The sequence below is a fragment of the Atractosteus spatula genome, chromosome 25, assembly GCF_055471065.1.
Source record: "Atractosteus spatula isolate fAtrSpa1 chromosome 25, fAtrSpa1.hap1, whole genome shotgun sequence".
In the NCBI taxonomy this organism is placed as follows: Eukaryota; Metazoa; Chordata; class Actinopteri; order Semionotiformes; family Lepisosteidae; genus Atractosteus; species Atractosteus spatula.
Window position 1 is genome coordinate 3,016,774 of NC_142730.1, and position 23,243 is coordinate 3,040,016.

General features: G+C 39.1%; 1 protein-coding gene across 7 annotated transcripts in view; it reads left to right on the forward strand.

Annotated features, from left to right (window-relative positions):
* The window catches only part of mag (myelin associated glycoprotein), a 40,961-nt gene that overhangs the window by 6,692 nt on the left and 11,026 nt on the right, over positions 1-23,243 (forward strand). For 4 of the 7 annotated variants that reach the window (XM_088905863.1, XM_088905866.1, XM_088905868.1 and 1 more), the window contains exons 2-7: positions 17,816-17,972; positions 18,215-18,290; positions 19,814-20,182; positions 20,916-21,212; positions 21,823-22,080; positions 22,260-22,520. In XM_088905863.1, coding sequence (XP_088761989.1) covers positions 18,245-18,290; positions 19,814-20,182; positions 20,916-21,212; positions 21,823-22,080; positions 22,260-22,520 — 1,231 coding nt within the window. In that variant the 5' untranslated portion in view covers positions 17,816-17,972; positions 18,215-18,244. Of the gene's footprint in view, positions 1-1,670; positions 1,719-17,815; positions 17,973-18,214; positions 18,291-19,813; positions 20,183-20,915; positions 21,213-21,822; positions 22,081-22,259; positions 22,521-23,243 lie in introns of those variants that run through there. The other 3 variants (XM_088905864.1, XM_088905869.1, XM_088905865.1) reach the window with 2 other exon arrangements.

The following is a 23,243-nucleotide window of genomic DNA, read 5'->3' on the forward strand; positions in this document are numbered from 1 at the left end:
ACTAGGCCTTTTCTGTCCATCACACTAAGTTCAAAAACAAAGTTCCACATCCATAGTATCGACAGGCTAAGTTGGTTTCATTGTTATCTTCAGAGAAGCTCAGGGCTTTTCACACCTCTATAAGATGTGACGGGTATTCATTTGCGAAACCACAAGAAGAAGTCCTCATATTTTCTAACTGTTTAGTCGTCTTTATGGTCATTTATACCATGCTGGCCTAGATGTTCCATCCATTTTCTACCCAGTACATGGTCATGGAGGAGGAGGAGTGTATCCTGGAAAGCAACAGACATGGGTCAGGATAACCTGGATGGGACACACACGGACACAAACACACTCAAACCAGGACCAATTTTTCCAGAAGCCAATTAACCTTCCAGCCTTAACCTTGGAGAGCACCTGGAGGAAACCCACGGACAGCACCCCAGGTCTAGAATTGAACCCAAGGCCTCAGCACTGTGAGACAGCAATGCTAAGAACAGTGCTACCTTGCCATTATATTATGAAAAAATAATCAAAGTAGTTTTACCCCCTAACAAGTACAAACATCATTTTAATAAATTTGTTAGGAACTCAACAGTATCGTTTTAAATTGGTTTTTAAAGTCCCCATGGAAACTAGAAGTGTCTCAGAAAAGAGAACTAAACTTAACAGTTTCAAATCATGGTTAGAAAAACCTTATAACCTTGTCCCAAAGATCATTAAATGTTTTGCTTATTTGTAGCAGTGATATATTTGCAACCAAAGCCATAAGTTACTGTACATAACTGTAGCACAGCCTGGATTCAAAGAACCAGCATCCCAACTATACTGGATGCAAAAGTGTTTAAAAATTTAAAAATAATATCACCTGGATCCTCATATTTATTAAGGAATCATGCGGGTGAAGCACAGTTCTCAATGAAACTGGTTGTTTTCTCGCCTTTTTACAAGTTGAATACCAGTAAGGTGCTTCAGGTTACCTGACAATATACAGTATCATCTTGCTCACTATGCAAAAGATAAAAGTACAACACTACTGATGTCCTACTGTAGAACAAACAGGAACAAAAGGAATACTGGAGCCTCTTTATTACAGCTAGAAAAAGTTTGAGTTACTCAACCCTTCTACCTTATGGGTCGCATAAGCTTTTCCAAGACCTTGCCTCTACATTTACAGTAGTTATACAGCACCTTAGACTGAGGAAGCAAATGTAAAGAAATCAGAAGGAAATCTAGGTGGATAAAGTATCGTGAAAAGACAATGTATGTTTACAATGCTCTGTGAGATGTGGTGATTGGACATTTGACTGTCCCAGCACTAACATGTCAGGCTACTCTGTTCCACTCCTGAAAGAAAAAAAACATGTCCGTTAAATAAACCCATTTTTTGTGTTCTTGACTTCAAAACCAGCACCCTCCCCAAATAAAAACAGTTTTATTACCCTAAATTCATCTGAAGGAAGAAATAAGGCTTCAAGTTGAAAGCCGCACCCTGTCGGAACAGAGCTGTCTTTGTGGCAGTGTCACAAAGTGGGGATTTATGAATGAGTGGGGTTTGGACTGAACAATAGCTGTACACTGGGAGGCTGATTTCCATACGGGAGGTGATGTGGCCTGGTACAAGGGCCCTATAGAGAGAGAGGGGCTAGAAAAATAAAACCAGCAAGGCAGCACAGTTGATGTTTTGCACAGAACGCAAATAGGACAAGGCAAAGAGGGGCCTAACTACACTGATTGTAAGTCATATTTTTTATTACCTTAAATAAAGCTTTGAGGTCATATTATTTTCTCTTCTCAGTATTGCTTTTGATTGTTTCATGGTTATGAGTAAGCTTTATTCTCTTCTTCCATTAGTGATTAAGCTTTACTTACATTTGCATTTGCTATCATAATGATCAGAATTATTAATAATAAGTGATTTATTAGAAGTTATTTTTTCTTTAAAAAGAAGTAACTTTAAAGCTGGTGAGAGGTTTTGTTTTTTGGTATTGCTGTGGAACTGGGGTGACATAGCCCTCATCAAATTTGCAGATGTGAGGGTATTTTGCATCTCATTAAGCATATTTTGTTTTGCTTATGGGATGCAACATTACGCAGCACAACATTTCATACTGAAGACACTTTAAAAATATTGGACATTGGTTTTAAGTAACTATTGAGCTAACTCTGCAATTTAAGAACTTCTTGGAAATTGATGTCATTTTTGTGGTTTTGGGGAATATTTATTACAATTTTTACTGTAGAATATGTCCTTTTCATCTTACTTTGGGTGAACACACCTTTCCAGAAAAAGTGTGGTTTGCAAAGAAACTAAGATGCGAATCTAAAGCTAGACATTTTTTTTATTACAGACAGCTGGTTAGCCAGGAAATCAGTCAGTAAACAGCCTTCTTAGAAAAAACAACTTGAGTTTTTGAGATTAAATTAAGGAATGAAAACAAAAGAAAAGAAACATCTTACATAAGAATTTTATTTTTTGAGTTTCTGCACCCAAGAAATACATTGACATATAAAATCTTTGAGAACATACCTGGATATCTTGTGTTTCCACAACTCTGTGCATTTGAAGTTATAACGAGCTTTCTTCTTTGTTCTTGTAATAGTTACTGTGCCTCTTAATTGAGTTATTGTCTCCCCCCTTTTGTATTAATCACTGTAAAATAAGTAGTAAAACATGAACCAGGGGATAAAACTAAGCAGGAGAGCATTTATAACTGAGAACAGGAGGTATCTCTTTGCACAAAGTGTTGTGTGAGTCTGCCTGTCCAGTCATATTGTCAAAGCTGTTACCCTGGCTTGTTTCAAGAACGAGCTGGATGAGATCCTCAGATCAATTAGCTACTTAAAAGCTGGCTGGGCCAAATGGCCTTCTCTCATTTGCAAAGTATATGTTAAAAATCATAACATTTACAGCCATGGCAGGAAAACTAGACGAACAATCTGTCTCAAATAGCCTACTGTAAAACTCCTAAGTGCAAAACCATTAAGCTTTTTTCCCATGTCAGTTTGTGCTAAAACAGCACCTGCAAAGGATGATGCTACCGAAAAATCTGATGTGTCTGTGTAGGTTTATCAAGTGGTTAGGGATAGCGACATTTGGTTTAATCCTCTTGTATTAAGTCCCATCCCTTGGCCATAGGATGGAAACTTGGGACCACCAGGCAGTGTGAGGGGTTAACCAAGGGTGGGGGGAGCTGCAAAGGTGGAAATGGTGTGAAAGAGGTAGATTGATGTCATTTGTACCTTTTGAAAATGTGGGTTGAGACAGCTGGGAGTTAAAGGGACTTGGTTGTCATAATCCCTCCTGCACTTTCGTAAAAGAACTCCGTTAAATGCGAAAATGTATTCCAGACTTCCACTGGAGCTGTGGATCACTAATGCATTGGCGTTGCCTTTTATTCCTGAGAAAGAGACACGTGCTGAGTGCCAGGTTCGTCGATAACCGCTGTTCATTGTGCTTTAACATTGCAGCTCTGAAGCACATACAAAGTACAGATCAAAACATTAAAGTATTATTTTTTGTCATATTAAAATTAATCAGATTTTGGCATAATATTTTTAATACTGGAGTCTGTAAACGTTTGAATTTACAATTACTAGTACAATAGTACTACTCTGCCAGTGGTGTAAGAGAAACCATGAACAAACTTCTGTAAAATATCAACCAGTTGCTAAAAGATGCTAGAGCTGTTCATATGAATGAGAACATCATTCACCACTAATTGCTTTTAGCTTTTTTTCATTGTTTTTATAGGCGTGGTAAAGTTTTGTTGTTCCATTTCCATGAATCTATTTTTTTATCTTACAGTCATTCCTGTGCATAGTCTAATTAACAACTAGTACGCTTATACTATTTACATGCCATTGCTGTGTGCGCAAGTAAATATTACTGTACTGTATATACAACAATCGTAACCTTTTTGGCTTTAAAACAATGATGAGAAACTAAGAAGGAATTCAGTCAGAGCATGCAAGCAATACAGTTTACTGAAGTGCTTATTGTTGTTTTGACTATTTTTCTTGATTTTTTCTTGATTTGTGTTTAAAAATGAAACTGTAAGTGCAATTTCTGTACTTACAGTTCGTCACAAGTATTTTCATTGGGTTTAATCCTTAAATATTTCTTTCTGTGATTAGACTGTGATGATTTTCTGCATGCTGGATTTAAAAAAAAACCCAGTGCACTAAAAGAGAAAAACAGAGATGGATAGATAAGGAAATACTGTATCAAGTGTATTTTAGTTTTAGAAATGACTAGGCAGAGAACTAAAGAATAGATTTCTTTCAAACTTCTCATAACCAGAGTGCGCCATCTGAATGTAAAGAAATTAAACAGGAAGAAATTGCTATTAAAAAATGTATCCTCTAAAGAGGATATAACAATAAAAATTGCTATTATAGAAATAACAAGAAATTGCTACTAGTTTTACTAGCTCCCTCTGTTTCCGGGTGCTGATTGGCATCTGATAATTATCTCATCATTCCTCCTTGCTCAGTATTTTCTTTTGTGCCACATACAGTTAATCAGATGTTGACTGGGACTGGTTGTGAGGAGGCCTCATGGGTGGTCTGAACACTGAGCAATATGGCCTTGCCATCTTCTTGGCTTCCTAATGTAATGTTTTGCAGTGCAGACCATACTTAATTACTGTTTAACTTTTGTGGGGTCTACGTAACTTTTTGGTATTTCAGAGTATCCACAGGCCACAAGAGATGAAAGAGTTGGCGCAGATGGCAAAATCACAGGAAATATTATACAATACGAAATTCTTTTGTTTAAACCCAATCTCGCTTTCTATTGCTACCTTGGCAACAGACACAGAACTAGATGAAAGAAGCCTGACTTTTTCTTTTGCTAGAATCAAAAATTATCCATACTTTCTGAGAAAGACTTTTTGTGGTCCTTGCTATGTACTAAATATGACAAAGATTGCAGAAAGCCATGGCAGCAGGTACATCATTGGGACAGACTTCAAACTGGAACTGATAATGAGGCCGTAAGGGAGGGAAACCAAATGGAGGTCATGTGTTAAATAAACAACAGATTTCTCTCAATTTACACTCAGTATCTTGTGTAGGTGAGCATCTAGGAAGATCTGTTGCTTCTTTCTCTGCCGAAATGTTGCTGAGACTCAAGGGCAACGCCTCCCCAGATGTTGCATCTGAGCTCATGTTCAACATTTTAACATCAGTCAGACAGACTCTAATCCAGATAGTGCAGCCATGTGGGGTAGAAACAACAGAGCTTGGACAGTGTATTATCCTGTTGTGGTAATGAACTAACCCTTTGGAGCTCGAAAAGGATTTCCAAACAAATCAGTTTGGCCTTTTGGCTCAGCAGATTTGATACTCATTAGGACTCATTTTCAAAGACTTGGAGTGGTTGTGTATGTAGACAAACAAACTGTTCAAGTGTGACAAGTAGCCAAGACAAGCTCTGAATCAGTAATGATATCATTTTTGTACAAGCCAGACAAGAACATAACAAACCAGTCGATGAGCCCTGCCTTTTATCCCTGGGCCTGGAGATTAAAGATCACCATAAAACTCCTATTTCTAAAGGCCGAGATGACATGTAAATGATATATTTTTAACTTTATGGAATTCAGAGCTGAAAGATGCTTTGTGTTTCAAAGGATCTGCAAATTAGTCAGTTTAACAAGTGATCTGCACAATTAATCGTAGCTAAATTGTTTCAAGCCTTTAGTAACCCATTGTTTTATGGTTACCTACAAAACCTGCTATGAACTCTAAGGTTATAACTTAGAGTAACCTGGTGAGCTCCTATCACCCTTAACTGATTAACTGTTTTACTATTAAACCTTCTTAATTCATCAATTACTTAATTACTAACGACCAGGCTAGATGGGATGAATCGTCTGCTCTGGTTTGTAATCCTTCACATGTTATCATGTAAAACTGGGGTTATAGACTCTGTTGCAGATTGACAAGCAACGGTTTGATTTCATTATGCCTTTTGGCCTCTCTTGGTGAAGTGTGTGTGTTTTTTGCGATTTATATGGCTGGAGGTGGCAGGAAACTTGTGGGTTTGTCGCCTCAAGTGGAAAGTTCGCCTGGGCGTTAAGCCGAGTGTAGATGGATAGGCAGCAGTCTGCGGTTTCAAGTGGGAGTTTGGTTACTGTGCTGTTCCCACAATGCCTGTGGCACAAACAACACTCTCTTGCACCTTGTTATTTTGAGAAATTAGCGATCAGAATGGGGCTATTCAGCAGAATAGAAGACTGTAATTCAGATCCAATTTACAAATCATAGAAAACAGGAGTCTTGTCATGGAGACAGTAAATGACAGAGAGAGATCTTCTTTGGTTCCCTTTTTTATCTATGAACATGACACCAACTTTTTTGGAGTATCTCACAAAATCAGTTTGCACTACTTGGACAAGTAGTAGGGTGACATAGTGGTGCAGTGGTCAGCATTGCTGCCTCTGCCCCTGCAGAGCTGGGGACCTGGCTGCTATCTTCATGGAGTTTGTATGTTCTCCCTGTGTTCACCTGGATTTCCTCCGGGTGCTCTGGATTCCTCCCACAGTCAGGTTCTAGTAGGTTAGCATTAGTTCTAGTAGGTTAAATGGGTTCTGGGAAAATTGGTCTTGCTATGAGTGTATGCGTGGTTTTTGTCTGTGACTGCCCTGAAAGTGTCTGGCATCCTTGCAACTGTTGTTTATCAGGTTGGGTTGGCTGCCCCTGCAATCCTGTACTAGGTAATGGATGGGTAGATGGATAAGTAGTAGCTCATCCACAGCACTCTGACGTGAAAAGAGCCGCGCCGTTTATTGACCTGATAGACTCAGTAAAATATCTCTTCAATAAGATATTTCTGATATCTCTTCTTGATGTCCACTTCCATCCCCAAGTTTTCATTTGTGTGGCAGAGGTTGAAATAATCTTTTGAGCTGACCTTGCCAATAGCTCCCTATCTTCTCAGTGTTTGAAATCACTTCCATCATGCAGATTGGCCACGTTTCATTTTAAAGTGCTGCAAGGGACAGACCTCCAGAAACAAATTAGACCCAAGCCAAAGAAACTAATTGATTGTTCACCTATTTTGCATTAGTATCTGACTCAGGTCAGTTGGGGTTAAGGGGATAATGATGTCTGTGACAGAGAACATTTAGTTGATTTCATCTTGCTTTAATTTCCTTTCTGTTAAGTAATGGAGTTGGGAGGAGATCAGAAGAAGTAGCAAACCCTCCAAACAGCAAAATAAATGATTGATTTCATTCACTTTGTCAGATTAGGTCCCAGTCATTTGCAATGTTCCTAATCACTGCAAAACACAAGCACAGATCTTGCATTCTGAGTACGTCAGTCGTCACGCTGAGATCGTCAGTGTGACCCACCTGTCAACTCCCATGAGGAGACCCAGCTCTGATTGGAATGCTTTCCACTGTGTGCCATCTGGAGGAAGACAGGGAATTCTGCTGCGTACAATAATCCCATCTACCGGCTGCCAGCACCACACAGGGCTCCTTGAGTAGGGCTGTTGCCAAATCCAGTCATGCTCTTCAGTCTCTGTGGGGTCCACAAGCTGTCTTTATTTGTAAAAGCTCCTTGCATGGTGAGCATTCCCTTACAAAAGTGTAGCTGATAAATCAGAAGGGCACTTCTTTCCCATGAATTTACTTTTGATTGTAGCTAGCATCATCAATTTCTATGTAAGGTGCTACAGTAATAGTCTTTCACAGGTACGTAGGTAGTCACAATGACATTAATAGATCACATACTCCTAACCTTAACACATGTGATGTAACATATGATGTGTATTAGTATGAATATTTATGTACAGGATGTCTGTATATCTTTTAGTCAAAGATTGTTATAAATGCTGTTATAGCAGCATATGTAGCCTTGTGTGAAATCACTGTGGTGGTTACACAAGACTGCATTCCAATAAACACATTTTCCTGCACTTTCCTGGGATTCAGCCTTGCTTTGCTAGACTAGGCTGTGCTACGTACCTAAGAATCGTAGTCAAATTAGATACAAGTCTGTACAGCCTGAAAACCACCTGGTGAAAACCATCACCTGTCACCTGGTGAGCAAGAGGAGATTTAAGGCAGACTGAAATTTGCAAAGAAAGGAAGGTATTAAGATGGTCATTTTACTTTCTTTATGTTGCATGAAAACATGAAAGTGTGCATTTTGGGGCATCCACATCACTTTAATACTGGGATGAGGTAAATAAAAAAGCAGCAACAGGTATCCCACTTTTGGAAATTCACTGTCTTAATTTTCCCTAAAGCTGAGAAATGTTCACATGGTGTAATTAAACCAACGAATCCTCTCGGCTTTTTTATTCATATTGTGTTATTTGAGCTGGCAAGGTGACAATTGTAAAGGAGGTGGAGGAAAACTGACAGAACAAAAAGATGAAGGACCTTCATTTGAGAATTCACTGCCGTATTGGCAGTTGTGGGTAAACTCAGCTTCTGTCTGCTCTTAGTCACTGCCCTGACTCCCTGCAGACAGCTCACTTTGGACAGCGTCCAACAACCAAGAGGAAAGTTCAATGAAGTTTCCAAAAGTTTTAATGAGATTTGCTAAAACTCACTTATTCTATAATTACTGCAAAATACCAGCATATTTCATAGAATATTTTGTATTATTTTCCATAATGACATATATTATAGAGATCATAATTTAATTTAACATTTAATATGATTGTAAACAATATTACCTGCTTTTAACTGATCCAACTAGAACATATAACAAGACAAAGGTGGCAAAATAACAGAGAGAACAGAGAAATTGTGTTTCACTTCGTAATAGTTAAAGAAAGGTGTTTTTCATGTCGTAATCTTACTACAATAATTAATAGTAAATAATTACAGTAAGGTTTCAACCTACACTCTTATTTACTGTAAAATGCACTTGATGGCACAACTGACTATCCTGATGTTCTTAGATCTACATGACATTCTGTGGCCTGATTACAACTTACAACTTGTAAGTCTGGTTAGTTTTACTGATAAGCTGCATACTCCTTTTTAAATCTGTAAGACAAATAAGACAATTTAAGTATGAAAAAGACTGCTGCAGAATTTAGTTTTTAATTATCTAAAAACAGATTCTTGTGGAGACAAGATTGTGTCGCATAAACAGGCATGGGAACCTTCAGTCCCAGTTTTGTTGTAATCAGTTACCTTTTCAAAAGTACCTAGAAAAGCTGTAGAAACCTATCCCTCCTGGACTATAGTACAGTTTATTACATACACTAGCGACCAAGGACTGTAATATTAAAAAACATAAGCTGTCTTTCATGTATATCACTATAGTGTTTTTTTAATCTATTGCTTCTGAATTTAGTGCTCATGATGGAGGAAGGACACTCAAAGTGTAATTAGGTACAGTGCCAGCTGGCGTCAGAGTTGTTTCCTCTCGAATCTGTCCTCTTTAGCTCAGTGGAGTGTTCAGTGTAACACAGCAGAATGTGATGAGACTCCCCTTCAGAACAGATAGACTGCAACATTCCATAGATTTTTGCTTGATGTAATACTGCAGTCTTGGTGGTCATGTTCGGTTATGCTAGACTTGTAATAAGCATCAAAGATCCAACTATAGTTTTTCTTTCTTTCATTTGTGTCGAAAATGCATTACATGGTAACAGGATTTGCCCTTAGTATAACAATATTCTACAAGGACTTTTTTTTTATTTTTGAAAAGATAAAATGAGGGAAACATATCCCATTAAGAGAAAAGCACTTTATCTGAAAGGTGTGCTGTGTAACGTAACAGGAAGGAAGATTAACTGTATAGCTCTCTAAAATAATAGCAGTAAGCAACTGAGTCACAAGCTAAACATTTAGTAATGCTGTCTAGTATTCTGGGCATACTAAAGATACTAAACCCAAGTGTGCGGGATGGAAGATGTTTCCCAACTAAGGCAAATAATCCCACAATCGCTATGGGAAATAAGACGCTTAAAAGTCACACTATTGAGTCAATTTCTCAAATGGCCATAGGTATTGGGGATTGCACTTTAATTTTTTTTGCCAGCAGCTATATCACCTTGCAGCTCACAACCAGCAACCTACTGAAGCTCAGCAGGTGTGAGCCTGGCCAGTACCTGGAAATGAGACCATCTGGGAAAGATAAGGCTGCTGCTGGAAGAGGTGTTAGCAGTATCAGTAGGGAGTGCTCACCCAGTGGTCTGTGTGGGTCCCAATGCCCCAGTATAGTGATGGGGGCACTACACTGTAAAAATGGTGGCATGCTTTGGCTGAGATATATAACCGAAGTCCTGACTATCCATGGTCATCGAAAATCCCAGGGCGTTTCTTGAAAAAAGTAGGGGTATTACCCCAGTGTCCTGGCCATATTTCCCCCTGGCCTTTACCAGTCGTGGCCTCCTAATAATCCCCATCTCTGAACTGGCTTCATCATTATTTTGTCCTCCCCACTGAGACCTGGTGTGTGGTGAGCGTACTGGTGCACGTTGGGTGCTGTTGTGTCATCCAGCTGGGGTCTACACATTGGTGGTGTGGTGGGGAGTCCCCATTACCTGTAAATCACTTTGAGTGGAGTGTCCAGAAAAGTGCTATATAAGTGTAAGGAATTCATAATCTTAATAATAATAATTACAAAATGTTGGTTGATGGTGGCATATATTTTTAGTCAATTACTGTATGAAGTCTGTGAACTTGGCCAGTCTAAGTCTTTCTGTTTTTTCTCCTGATGATGCCCCTGGGTACATTGGCCATATATTTTGAGTTATTGTGATGCTGGATGTTGAAGTGCCACCCAATAAGTATGGAAGAATGTCCTTTATAAACTTATTAATTATTGTGTAAATAGAAAGATCTTTGAGTTTAATTTTGACTTTAAATAATGAAATCCAGACACTGAAGTAAGTGCAAGACAGGCCCATAGGATTTTCAGTTCTTTTATGAGCCTAATTACATTATCCAACAACAAACATTTGACCAGCAAGGTACGCCTGTCCTTATCATATCCCAGTACTTAATATTCAATTACATATTAGCAGCTGTTACTGAGTTGTATTCTGATGAAAAAGTACAACACTAACACTAATACTCACAAAAGATAGTCTTTGTGATATGCTTGACTCTCGGGTTAAAAGAGGACTAAAGGACAGGGCCAAGGTTTAGATTCAGGTAGGTTCCAGGTGTAGAGTCACTGTAAATGTTGGAGTTATAGTTAGACCTTAGGATCTGCTACACAATGAAACTGTCTCCAGTACATGTTGGACTATGTATAACTCTTTTACAGGCTCTGTGAAGACTGCGTTTGGTAAAATGGCAACCCTCGTGATGTAATAAGTGTCACAGCAGTGAGTCAAGCTCATTAACCAATGGTGGTTGTGAGTTAGAGAGTATAGAAAGAAAATGATTGGTTAATACAAAATAGGAAAGCTTTAATGGATAATTGTTATATATACTGTAAGTACATACAGGGATAAAGCACTTAACATACTTCTGCTTATGTGGGTGTGGTATGCATTGTACTTCTTGGAAGAATTCCAATTATGTATATTGCTTGTGGGCTTGCTTTTTCCTTTAATCCTTACAAACTCCAAGCCAAAGATTGAAAGTTCCACCCCCTTGAATTTTAAACCATTCGCAGTCTTGCCCTGTCTGTTGCCAACCAATAAATACATCGGCTGATAGAATCACTTGATGGAAGGATGGTGCCGTTAACACTTTATTTAGTGGGTGCATATCATGCTTTGTATAAATAGATACAAATCGAATGTTTAAGACTTAAGTACCCATTGATATGGTTTTGGTTAATAACCATGCAATTACTCATGGTTAATCACTTATTACCAGGTTATTAACACTATAGTGATTTTCTCTTTATGTGTTTTACAAGAGTTTAATGCACAAATTGTACTGCCTATACTGAGGTGTGCCCAATATTTTTTTTTAAAATGTTGTGATGACTTGCACATAAAGTGCATGCCAAATCCATTCCAAAAGGAGATAAATTATTAAAATGTGAAAGACAGTAATAACAAAAAAGCAATAAGAATTAATCTGTATGACAATGTCCACTAGACGAGTTGTTAAACGAGCATGAACAAAAGCTATTTTATTACCAATCACAAGGAACTCTGACACAGCCCAGCAGTGCCTGACATCACAAAATGTGTACAGAAATCTTCTGCCTGTGAGCATAAAGAGGAGCTCCTTAAAGCACAAGCAGCAGAATGGGGAAAAGAGAGGCCAGCGAGTGGAATGTTCAGTGTGGGACTGGGACCTCAAAATAAATGGTTGATGAATATTAACAGCCTCCCACAAAGAACAGGCTCCGTAACGCAGGGAGCTTTTCAACCGTCAAGGGGCTTCAGCAAAGAGGACGTCTGTAGTGAAATAAAAGGACTTACACTGGATAGAGAAAGGTGAAGCATCTCTGAGGCAAGTTTATCATCATCATCGTTGTTGTGATGCCATTCCTTTATTAATAATATATATCCTAATTGTTTTATATTCATATTATATTTTAAATTGCTTTTATAATATATATTATATTGTTTGTACAGTACTTTCAATTTAAAGATATTGTTTTATTTTTGTTTACTGGAAAAGGAAAGATTCAAGACAATCTATCACCCTAACTCTAACAATTGTAATCATCTCTGTAAATACCAAAAATGAACTTCTTAGGAGAACGCTATAGGTTACAATGTCTTTTTCCAACACTTTGTCACTTTACAATTGCATCAAAGCACAGTGATGGTTTTTGTTACTTTGGATAAGACAAAAAAATCTATGCACGTTTGTTTTAGAGAACAAAACTAAGGGTTTCACAACTTACAGTGAACTGTACTGTTCAGTACTGTGGCAGATGCATCCTTCAAGCAAGATATTCTATTGATTGAAGACACGTAATGGCATATCTTCCTAAAACAATATATCAGAAATACTATGGAATACTTTTACGTTTACTTGCTGTTTCTCAATGCAATTTTTGGGGGAATTCAGCTAAGAGCTTGTGGTCTAAACTTTAAGGTTCTAAAATATTATGTTGACATTTGCACAGTAAGGTTAGGAAATATTTTTTACCCATGTATTTAAGATTGTATTTTGAAAAAAACCTAAATGCTATATAAATGGGGCTATATAAATAAAGGATAAAGATATTAAGAGGAGGGGGGGCACAGTGGTGCAGTGTTTAGCATTGCTACCCTGCCTTCAATTCTGGATGCGAGTGTTACCTATGTGGAGTTTGTATGAGTTTGTGGAGGTTTCCTCTGGGTGCTCCGGTTTCCTCCCACAGTCCAAAGATATACTGGTAGGTTAATTGGTTCCTGGAAAATTGACCCTGCTGTGACTGTATGTGATGTGTCAGTGTGGGCCCAGCGATGGACTGGGTGTAACCCTGCCTTGTGCCCATTGCTTGCTGGGATAGGCTCCTGTTCCCCCTCCCCCCACAACCCTAAATTGGAAGATGCGATTTGAAAATGGATGGATGGATTTCACAAATTTGTGGAACTTGAAAATGTGCTCCCACACTATTTGGAAACAGTTTCCTTTATTTTTTTCAAATGAAATTATTAATAATAGTTTGGATTATTCTGTCCTACACACTCTTAAATACAGTGTGGTTTTCCTTCAATTGGTTTGGTTTCTGTTGGGTGTAAAAAGGACTTCCAGCTGCTCAGATGGGACAGAAAGAATCTTCCTTTACTTTAATTAGCCTTGGAAATGAGCCTCATCCCACTCCAGTTTGTGTGAGGCTTTGTCTATGTGACCTGGAGCTCTGTGGCAGTGATGCAGCCCACAGCTCAGAAATCGCAATTTGCCAAACAGTCAATTCTCTGCCCACATGCTGTGACCAGAGTGTCCAAGTCTGCTAATTAATCACTGCCCGTGTTTAAACAAACTGACTTTTGTTTTATCTGAGATAAAGAGAAAAAATGTAATATCCCCTTGTATTTTTAAAGATCTGAGCCATTAATTGGGTTGCTTGTTCCACTTTTGCCTTGCTTTTGCAATTCAGTTCTCATCTTGAAAAGATGCCGTCTTTTTTATTTTTTGCTATTGTTTCTGCTCTGAAACGAACACAGTTGTTTCATTTTTTACTATTTAGATTTCCTTAGTTTATCCATCTTCTTAAATTCAGTCTCCACTGGTTTCTGCTTGCATTAACGTGGGGCGATCTTCAAAGCTATGTGTTCTAGAGCGTGATTTGCAACTCAGTTTGGTTTCTGACAGTGAAAAAAGGAAAGGAGAGACCAGGAATGTTGCAGAAGAAAGGAGGTTTTTCAGACCCTCATGCTTGTGTAGTTGCCATGGGCTTATTTAAGGAAGAGTTTCGTTAATCGTCTTCTATAACATTTATAAAGAAGATTTTATTTTGTATAAGGTCATTGTCCTGGGGAATAGAAAAAGGAGCTTATACATTGTAAGAAAAGTAGCAGAAAACATCAAAGACATCTTGTACTGTAAATTGTGTCTTGTGTTTGAAAAGCTTCAGGGGACAATAGCCTTCACAGCACAAAGGGTTGTGGGTAGAGTCAGCATCTGGAAAGCAGTGTGTTACTGTATGTAGTTTTTGGACAAGCTGACAACATTGCCCTCTCCTGAATCAGAGCATTTGCTTACATTTTCCAAATTGATGAATTTATCCAGTTTGCCATTTATCCATTAAATGTTGCAGCACATTTCATCTGCTTTCTTCTTTGTGGAGCTCTACAGAGAAGCCGGGAGGTAGGAGAACGTTCAGGAGGAATAGATGAGTTTCAAGAGTGCAGAAAAGATCGCTGTCTTTTACAAGCACTAATAATACCTTGATCGTCCCGGGATGTGACATTTCTGCCCCAGTTCACTCAGTGTTATCGCTTGCTTGATTAGCTGCTCTGTATTGTTTAGATCTGTTAAAGGTCAGTTGGCTTTCGTTCTGGAAGGATTTCATTGCTGCGTCTCTATGCCATGGTCTTCTGCAAAATATTGAGTTACTGAGTGTAATGGTGACTTATTTCTAAATGTGCACAGTTTCCAAAAACCACAGCAAGCAGCACAGTAGGTGAAAGTTACACACTTCTGTGAAACGACAAGAGCCATTTGTACTCTGGAGAAGACATCTTGCTTACTGAAAAATCTGAGGAACTGGCCTTGAAGAAATTGGGTACTGGGCCTCACTCATATAGACAAAGCAAGCAAGGCCAAAGAAAAGGTGCTGAGCAGTATTATACCTTAGACCCTGAAAAATGGAAGCAAGGGCTACACACAATGTGAAGACCAACGTAGAAATGCACCTGTAAGAAATCATATTAAAATCTTCACTGGTGAAGCAGGGATAATTACTCCTGGTCCTCAGACAAGCATCTGTAGGATATGTTCCAACTGAGACTCTTAAAATATTTGCCAAATGAGATGTCTGGCATTATTTTTAGCTGCCATAATTCAAACAGAACTTTTTTAAAGATGGCTAAAAAATGTAAGTTCATGAGATCTCTAAAATAGTTTAGCTATTTTAATATTCCATCCATTTTCTAACCGTTTCACCCAGTACAGGGCCGTTTAATTAATTAGTATATTCTGATTCACAGGGAAGAATGCCACCTTCTGATCTACCAACACTATGTACATCAGCAACCGGCGAGCGGAAAATAATAAAATAATCATTAATTGTTCAATAAACATCTAAATTAGACAACAAAGAGCTCAGAGTGATGACAAACGAGTAGACAGGGAGTCAAGAAGTCCTTATTTAGTCTTATACCAGATATGGAAAGAACTACACATCAAGCATGCCCTCCAAAAATAAGCTTTTGTGCTGAAGAAGAGGCATTCCTTTGACACAGAATGATTATTTTCCCCTTAAACAGAGCCTGGGTATGAAGCGGAGCCTTTGCTTAATTTTCCATTTGCTTCTAGAGAGGGCTGGCAGTACACCTGCCTTAACTGCTACGGCATCTTAAGCAAAGCACAGTCTCTCGTTAGATCATCCCCTTCACCAGCTCCGCGCCGCTGCTCGCCCGCCTCGGTGAAGCCGACGCACTTTCCGAAAGCTTTGATTAAAAGAAAACCTCAGCATTAACCACGTGCCTTCGCAGTGTCGCCCTGCAGTGACAAGAGGGCATGGCTTCTAGCCCACTTTACAAGAGACCCCGTCGCTGACACCCTAAAATAGCAACAAGTGCCGTTGGTGCAGTTAGATAAAGATCAGTGCTAAGGGATGAACAAGTCTGTGATCAGCCTAAAGTTTCTCTTCAGAAGGCTACTGTTGAACTGTTTTCTGCACACCTGTTAAAGCTGGCAATACTCTCTTTCAAACTCCTTTACCTACCCTTTGTGGAAAGTTATAGGTTTTCAATAGCAGGATGTCTGATATAATCACTTGTATTCCTAGCTGGGTTTCTCAAGGACAGGGTAATGTCTTCACGTGTCAAGCTGCAGATACAGAACAGAATCAGGCTGTCGTCATAACTGTACTGGAAAGGCACCATTCTTCATTTGTGCGGATGTATTTCCACACTTTCTTACACCATGGGCGAAGATGGATTCTATACAATCTATTACGTAATCAGAACAAATCCTCATTTGCAATGTCAGTGTAGGGCTTAAGCTCATTAGGAGCAAAACATTTGCTGTAGAAATCTGAATGAAGTACAGTAACCTTGCTCAATGGCACAAAAGCGGGGTCCTAGCTGCCATGTGAACCCCTGATCCTCAGAATTCCAGATTCATAACCATTATTTCACACTGCAGATCATTATGATGCCTTGCACGCAATGCTAATACGAATAATATTCTTAAAATTCTCATTAGAATATAAATAAGCAACAATATTATCTTGTAGCTAGAAGTCAATTGATCTAAGCAAGATGGAGTCTGATTAGTACTGGGATGGGCAAATTCCAAGAACAGGTGAAGGTTCATTCCATGTTGAAAGGTAAGGAAAAGAACCACATTTCAGCTGTGGAGTCTTCTCCAGTTCTTCACACCTGCAGCTGTGTAAAGAGATCAAAGAAGAGGTACTAGATTAAATCATGGTCTAAAAAGACATGACACGCCAATGTGTAACAAACCTAATTTCTTTGGTCTTTAATCCAGGTGATTCCGTGGAGCCCTGATAGACACACACCAAATAGTAAACCATATTTTGTGACAAAGTTGATCGATTAGACTAATTCAGCATCAAGAATAAAACAAGGACAGGGGTGCGCCAATACAAACGTAAAGGCTATGCACCTAGCTTGGACAATAAACAATCCTCAAAAGGAGGTAGGATCTGGAACAAGTTCTGTTGGATCTTTCCAGAAGCATACTGTACGTATGAGAACTATTAGCTACTAGAAAACAAACAACTAAATGTAGCTGTTCATTCTTTGTTACTTTTCTTGTATAGTTCTATCTTAAAAATAAGTTGTCCAAAGTGTGAACAATCTACTGTTTTCAGTGTTTCGTTGCAGTTCTTCATATATGAGGTAGTATCTGTGTCAAAGTACAAGCTATACTCTCAATATAAGGGATTGCAAGCTTTTTAAATAAAATACAGTATGTTGTCTTCATGATAGAGTTGAATGTTACAGAAATCATCTAACCTCTCTGTCTACCAATGGCAATGTATTAATGAGTTCATTGATTAATTAACCTTCAAGCAAACCTTTTAGAATGGATTAGTTCTTTCATACAAACATAGACTTAGGCTGGTGTAACACAGATCAATAAAGTGACCAAATTTGATTTGTGTAGTAAATATGACTGTTTTTAGGAGCTATTGGTTGTCTTTGAGCTTGCTGCCTCATATATACTATACTCATGTAAGTGTGATCCAGGAATGCCAGGTGGTCTGCTTAGATTATTCTGTGCCATTGAAATTTGTGTCATTTGTTTTAACGCAGCAGAAAGCTGGAGGGCTGAGTTGATCTGGACTACGTCGCCCCCTGGTGTCGCAAACAAGAATTGACACCGCCGCTGAAGTCAAGTGGAGAGGAACAACTTACACTAGCACTTTATTCTGACACCTCAGGAACCTCAGGTTTAAGTCCAATCTATAATGTAAGGAATGATTATTAGCTGTACTTGATATTTTTTATTCATAAATAGAAGGAATTAAAATATGATACACATGAAATGATATAATGTCCAAAGTAAGCCTTACCAAGTTTATACCAATAAATCTTATCTTGTCTTAATTCTGATTTTTTACTCTATTCATTTGATGTTCAGTACTGATGTCTTCAAAGGTGACATTGAAACCATTTTACTGTCATCTCCTTCAGTGTTTTCTTTACTTTCAGAAGTCTATGGTCCAGTGAACAGGAAGAAACATGTGGTGCTTGGAGTTCTTATTGCCTGTCTTGCTAGTCATTAAAGGTATGCCCATTGTTACAGTAACTTCAAGTGCAGAACTACATATTGTCCTCTGAATAATATAATACTCTCACCGGTACAATGCAATGTAGACCAGTACAACACAGCTCCAGGCTAATTATATTTATTTCTATCATATTTAACTTCTTTTGCTAAATAAATAGTCTTTATTGTGAAATCACTATTGCTCGCAAAAACAAATCTGGAGATTTGAAATTTCCACTTTTCCAAGTTAAACAAAAACTATTTTCAGTTTTTTTTCTAATTTGTGCATCAGTGTTGTATATATCACTGACTTTCAGCTCCAATCTTGAGTGATTGCTACAGTAGGTCAGCTGCTTCTTTCCACCTAGGTCTTTGATTTCTGGTATTAATTGATGCACATAATTGATCAGATAATTTGAGCCTTTTCTGTGCCTAAATGTTGCAGATTAAGAATTTGCATCCATATTTCTAAGCCCTTAACAAGTCATCAAATGATGAAGCGCAGATACACGTGTTAGTGGCAGTGTGTCAGGCACACCCTCAGTGGGTGTGGCTCCATATCAGACACGCCCACACTGCGTCAGTATTTTGCTTTCTTATTAAGTCCAATTGGTTAAGACTTCAGCTCACACACCTGAATGAGGGCAGTCCTAAAAACTCATTTTTGAGTACAGGGTTCTATTATCATTTACCAAATACAAATCTCATTTTGTATAGAAACCTATGTTGACCAGTGATGAGGACCACTACGTATCACATACAAAGCGATACACTGTGATGAAATGTAAATATTTCACAGTTAATATGTGTACTGTGCTGAGACAATGCAATGCCTTGAGTAGCTGAGCACAAAATTATAGTCATATTGCATTCAGTTTTCTTAAAGTGATGTTCTAGCATAGTACATACCCTTGAATGCTCTGTTTCCTTTACACAATGGCTTGTTTTAGTAAAAGATGGAAACAACAGCATTTTCAAAATTCCTCTGACCTGCTTGCTCATTGAGCCATTAATCTCCTGACACACTTTGGATCACGAAATTCAATGTCAGTTGGTGGAAAGACTCTAATATCACAGAGAACCTATAGGCACATGGTGCTGTTTTCCAGGGAACTGACAGGAACTTGGCTAACTGATTTTAACCCTACCTGTGGTGGTACTGTGGTGGTACCATGACCTAGGCTCAGTCTTGTGATGTCTAAATGATATAGTGCAACATCTTCTTTTGTTGATTTGTTTGCCTGGTAATGTTTGACAGTCTGAGCAGTCTTTCCTTCTCAGTGCCTTTGAGACAACAGTGTGAAGTATCTATTAGGACTCTGGACTATGGTACCTGGAGGGGTAGGGTGTTCGTGAGCCAGGTAGATAGTATTGATGTATACTTGTGCATTTTTGATTTGTTCATATTTGTCCAGCAAATCTAGTTTTGTCATATATTACCAAAACCTCCTTTATCAAGTTACATTGGGTTAAAGTGTCAGCCAAATAAGCTAAACAAACCAAAATGGTTACAAATAGCAACACTTCTGTGGGTATTCCAGGGGCCTGGGCACAGTGGAATGTGTGGATGCCAAGGGACATTTCTACCATGACCAACTCCTGCGTGGTCATCCCTTGCACCTTCATGTACCCTTCCGGGGTACGGCCATATGGAGGCACCCACGGCATCTGGTATTTTGGGTCACCCTACCCCCAGTTCTACCCACCCGTGGTGTACAAATCTCGGACCAACATCATTCATGAGAGCTACAAGGGTCGTACCAAGCTGCTGGGGGACCTGCACCAGAGGAACTGCACCCTACAGATCAACAACATCGGCATGGAACACTCTGGGAGATATTACTTCCGGGCGGACCTGGGAGGATCCAACGTCTTCACCTACCCTGATTTCTCTGAGGTCAAAGTTCTGGGTAAGGGCCAATCCATTCACTCGGTCTGTCCTCTTGTCATGCTGAGCAGAGATTTGCAATCAAGGATCTAGGGAACTTGAGCAGTTATCACCGACTGTACAGGGTGTCTTCAATAAACAAAGAGACCCCTTTGGCCCAAAGTGCAATTGGTATCTGTGGGTCTGTTCTGAAAACTAATTCTTTTTAATGCTTTTTTAGTTTATAATGTAAAGAATTGCTGTTGCTCATGAGTATAGATTTCAGCATGAGCTTGTCTGTAACCTTATCTGTAAAATTCACATAGGTTCCTTGAAAAGGGCTCTCCAAACCCCAAAATTCCTTGTTATGAAGATGCACTGTAACACAGTATGGTTAGACAGAATATATATGAATTACAGTAGTGGTCACAGGGATTCACATACAAGCCTAAGTGTTTACTACAGAATTTTTCAGATTTTGAACAATTAAGACATTTTTAACAAATCATTTATTAAAATTATTTTAGTGGAATGAAAGGCATTGAAAAGTGTTGATTTTTTTATAGAAGGTGGGTGGACATTCAATTTGTTTCAAAGTCACTTATGACTGCGTTTTGATGCAAAACAGTAAAGATCTGTTTCTCAAAAGCTGTTTGGGAAATTGCATATTGTTTTTCTGTTTAAAGTTTAGGGTTCAGTCACTTACAACACAGAGAGCTTTGAAATGAATGAAAAGATATCACTTTTCTGTATCTATCTATATATCCCTCCTGTAGATCAGCCCCTCATCGCCACTCCTGAGGAGATAATGAGCAATCAGGACCTGGAGGTCACTTGCTATGTTCCAGACAACTGTCCCGATATGACCCCTGAAATCTCTTGGTTCAACACTGAGCTGCTCCCCAGCCCAAAGTTCTCTACCGACTACCTGGAAGAGAGCAACACAGCCATAATGGTAGCCTCAGTCAGCTTCACAGCCTCCCATGTCCACAATGGCAAGATGTTGGGGTGCAGGGCTCGTTACCCCAACACTACCCTTGTCTACGAGAGAATTGTTGCTCTGGACATCAAATGTGAGTCTTTCTTCTCTGTTCGCAGTATCGTCTCTCCCTTTTCCTTGCCCACCTGCCACAGCACAGGTGGAAGATTTGAGTTACATCAGCCTCATCTTTCTGTCATTGAGAAAAACAACAGTAGTTGGCAGAAGATGGTTTTCTTAGCTCATTCAACATCATACAGGAAGATATTCAAAAGTGATTTCCAAATAGTGCCTTTGATTATCAAGTAGTCTGAACCACAGTTTAATGTCTCACCCAAGTATGGCACCTTCTACAGCACAGTTGCCCAGATCACAAAATTGGTGCATTGCTTTGAACACTGGTTGACTTCAACTCTCTCCTTTAAGTTTTAGTTGTCATTTCCCAGTAATTATTATTTATTCATGTGATTATTGTGAATTTATACTGTGTCTTTCATATTATCAAAGATCTCAAGTAGCCTTGCACCGAAACAAAAATTATAAAACACTTAGTTTGGCCTTTGCCTTGACATTTCATGACAATGCTGAGGAGGACGCAGGTGGATAGAATATGTGAATGCAGATGCTAGGTGATTAGTTCATAGTAGACTTTATTGAGACAAGAGGCAATGCAAGAGATGGGTATTTATTTCTTTTGGGGACAGATGCGCCAAGGTTGGTACAGGTGAACTTATCCACTGAGGTGATGGAAGGCAGCACAGTGCTCCTGTACTGCCTAGTGGACAGCAACCCCCCATCGACCATCACCTGGATCAAAGAAGGCCTTGATCTGCAAGAGGAGATCTCCCTGAACTCCTCCCTGGTGATGGAGGACATTCAAGCTGATGGGCAGGGTGTCTACACCTGTATGGCCGACAATGGTTATGGCTCGATGAACAGATCCCTCTATCTTGCTGTCAAGTGTGAGTACATCATCATCATTACTCGGCTTTTTTATTGTGCTTTTCAACACAAAAGGAAGCGCTTTGCGTGTAGGAAGGAACTCACTTCATGCACCACTGAAATACAGCATCAATGGTTGTGTGTGGCTCCCATTACAAGACTAATGCTGTGATCTATGCTGCTTTCTCTCTGTGCATAGATCCTCCACGAGAGCCATTAGTGAACTCCTCCTTAACAGTGCAGGAGGGCTCCAGTCTTTCTCTCCACTGCAGCACCGTGGGAAATCCTGTGCCAACCCTCACCTGGATCAAAGACGGCAACCTGGTGGGCACCATCATCGCGGACAGCTACTCGGTGCTGGAGATCTCGGACATCACATACGAGGGGGACGGGGAATACCGCTGTCTGGCGGAGAACGAGTACGGCCGAGCCAGTGGAGTCATCAACATCACTGTGGAGTGTAAGAGCGCTATTTGCAATCTAGACGAGTATTTTTCAAATGAAAATAAATAACATCAAACTTACAATTGTTAGTATTCTTAATGCGAGTAGCAGTGCACAGTCTTACATATTTGGGGTAGAGGCCTTAAAAATCTTGCACCATGGTTATCTATCTGCTTCATTGACTAGAGCTCATTTTGTGTCACATTATTGCATAGATACCACCGAATCAGGTCGCATACATTATATTGATTATATATTGATTAAATATAACTTAAAACTGTAGTGGGTCTATTTTGAACCTGTTTTTTATACTTTAAGACTTGATCTTTTCATCTAAAATTGAATTTTTTCCTCATTGTTGGAACGACCACATATCCTGTAGCTGAAACTAGGATACCTGGGGATATTCCATGGGCTGTTCCTTCTTACTTCTTTTTTTGCTTTCTTAATGGGAGGGGGGGGGGGGGGTGTTGTACGCTCTTTCACAGTTTCATGGGAAAATGGGAATAGCCCATTTAAAATAGCAGCCCAATCCCACTCTTTTTACATGATCATCTTCAGCTGAAGTCATTATGAAATGATGGCACGTGGGACTAAATTGAACTTTACTGCCATATGTAACCACTACATGTACTGGTACAATGGAATTCTTACTGACAGAAAGTCTCTAAATTGTTGAAACAAGTGTAAAAACACAAAGTGCAGACAGCGCATCAAGACAAATATACAAACAAATAGT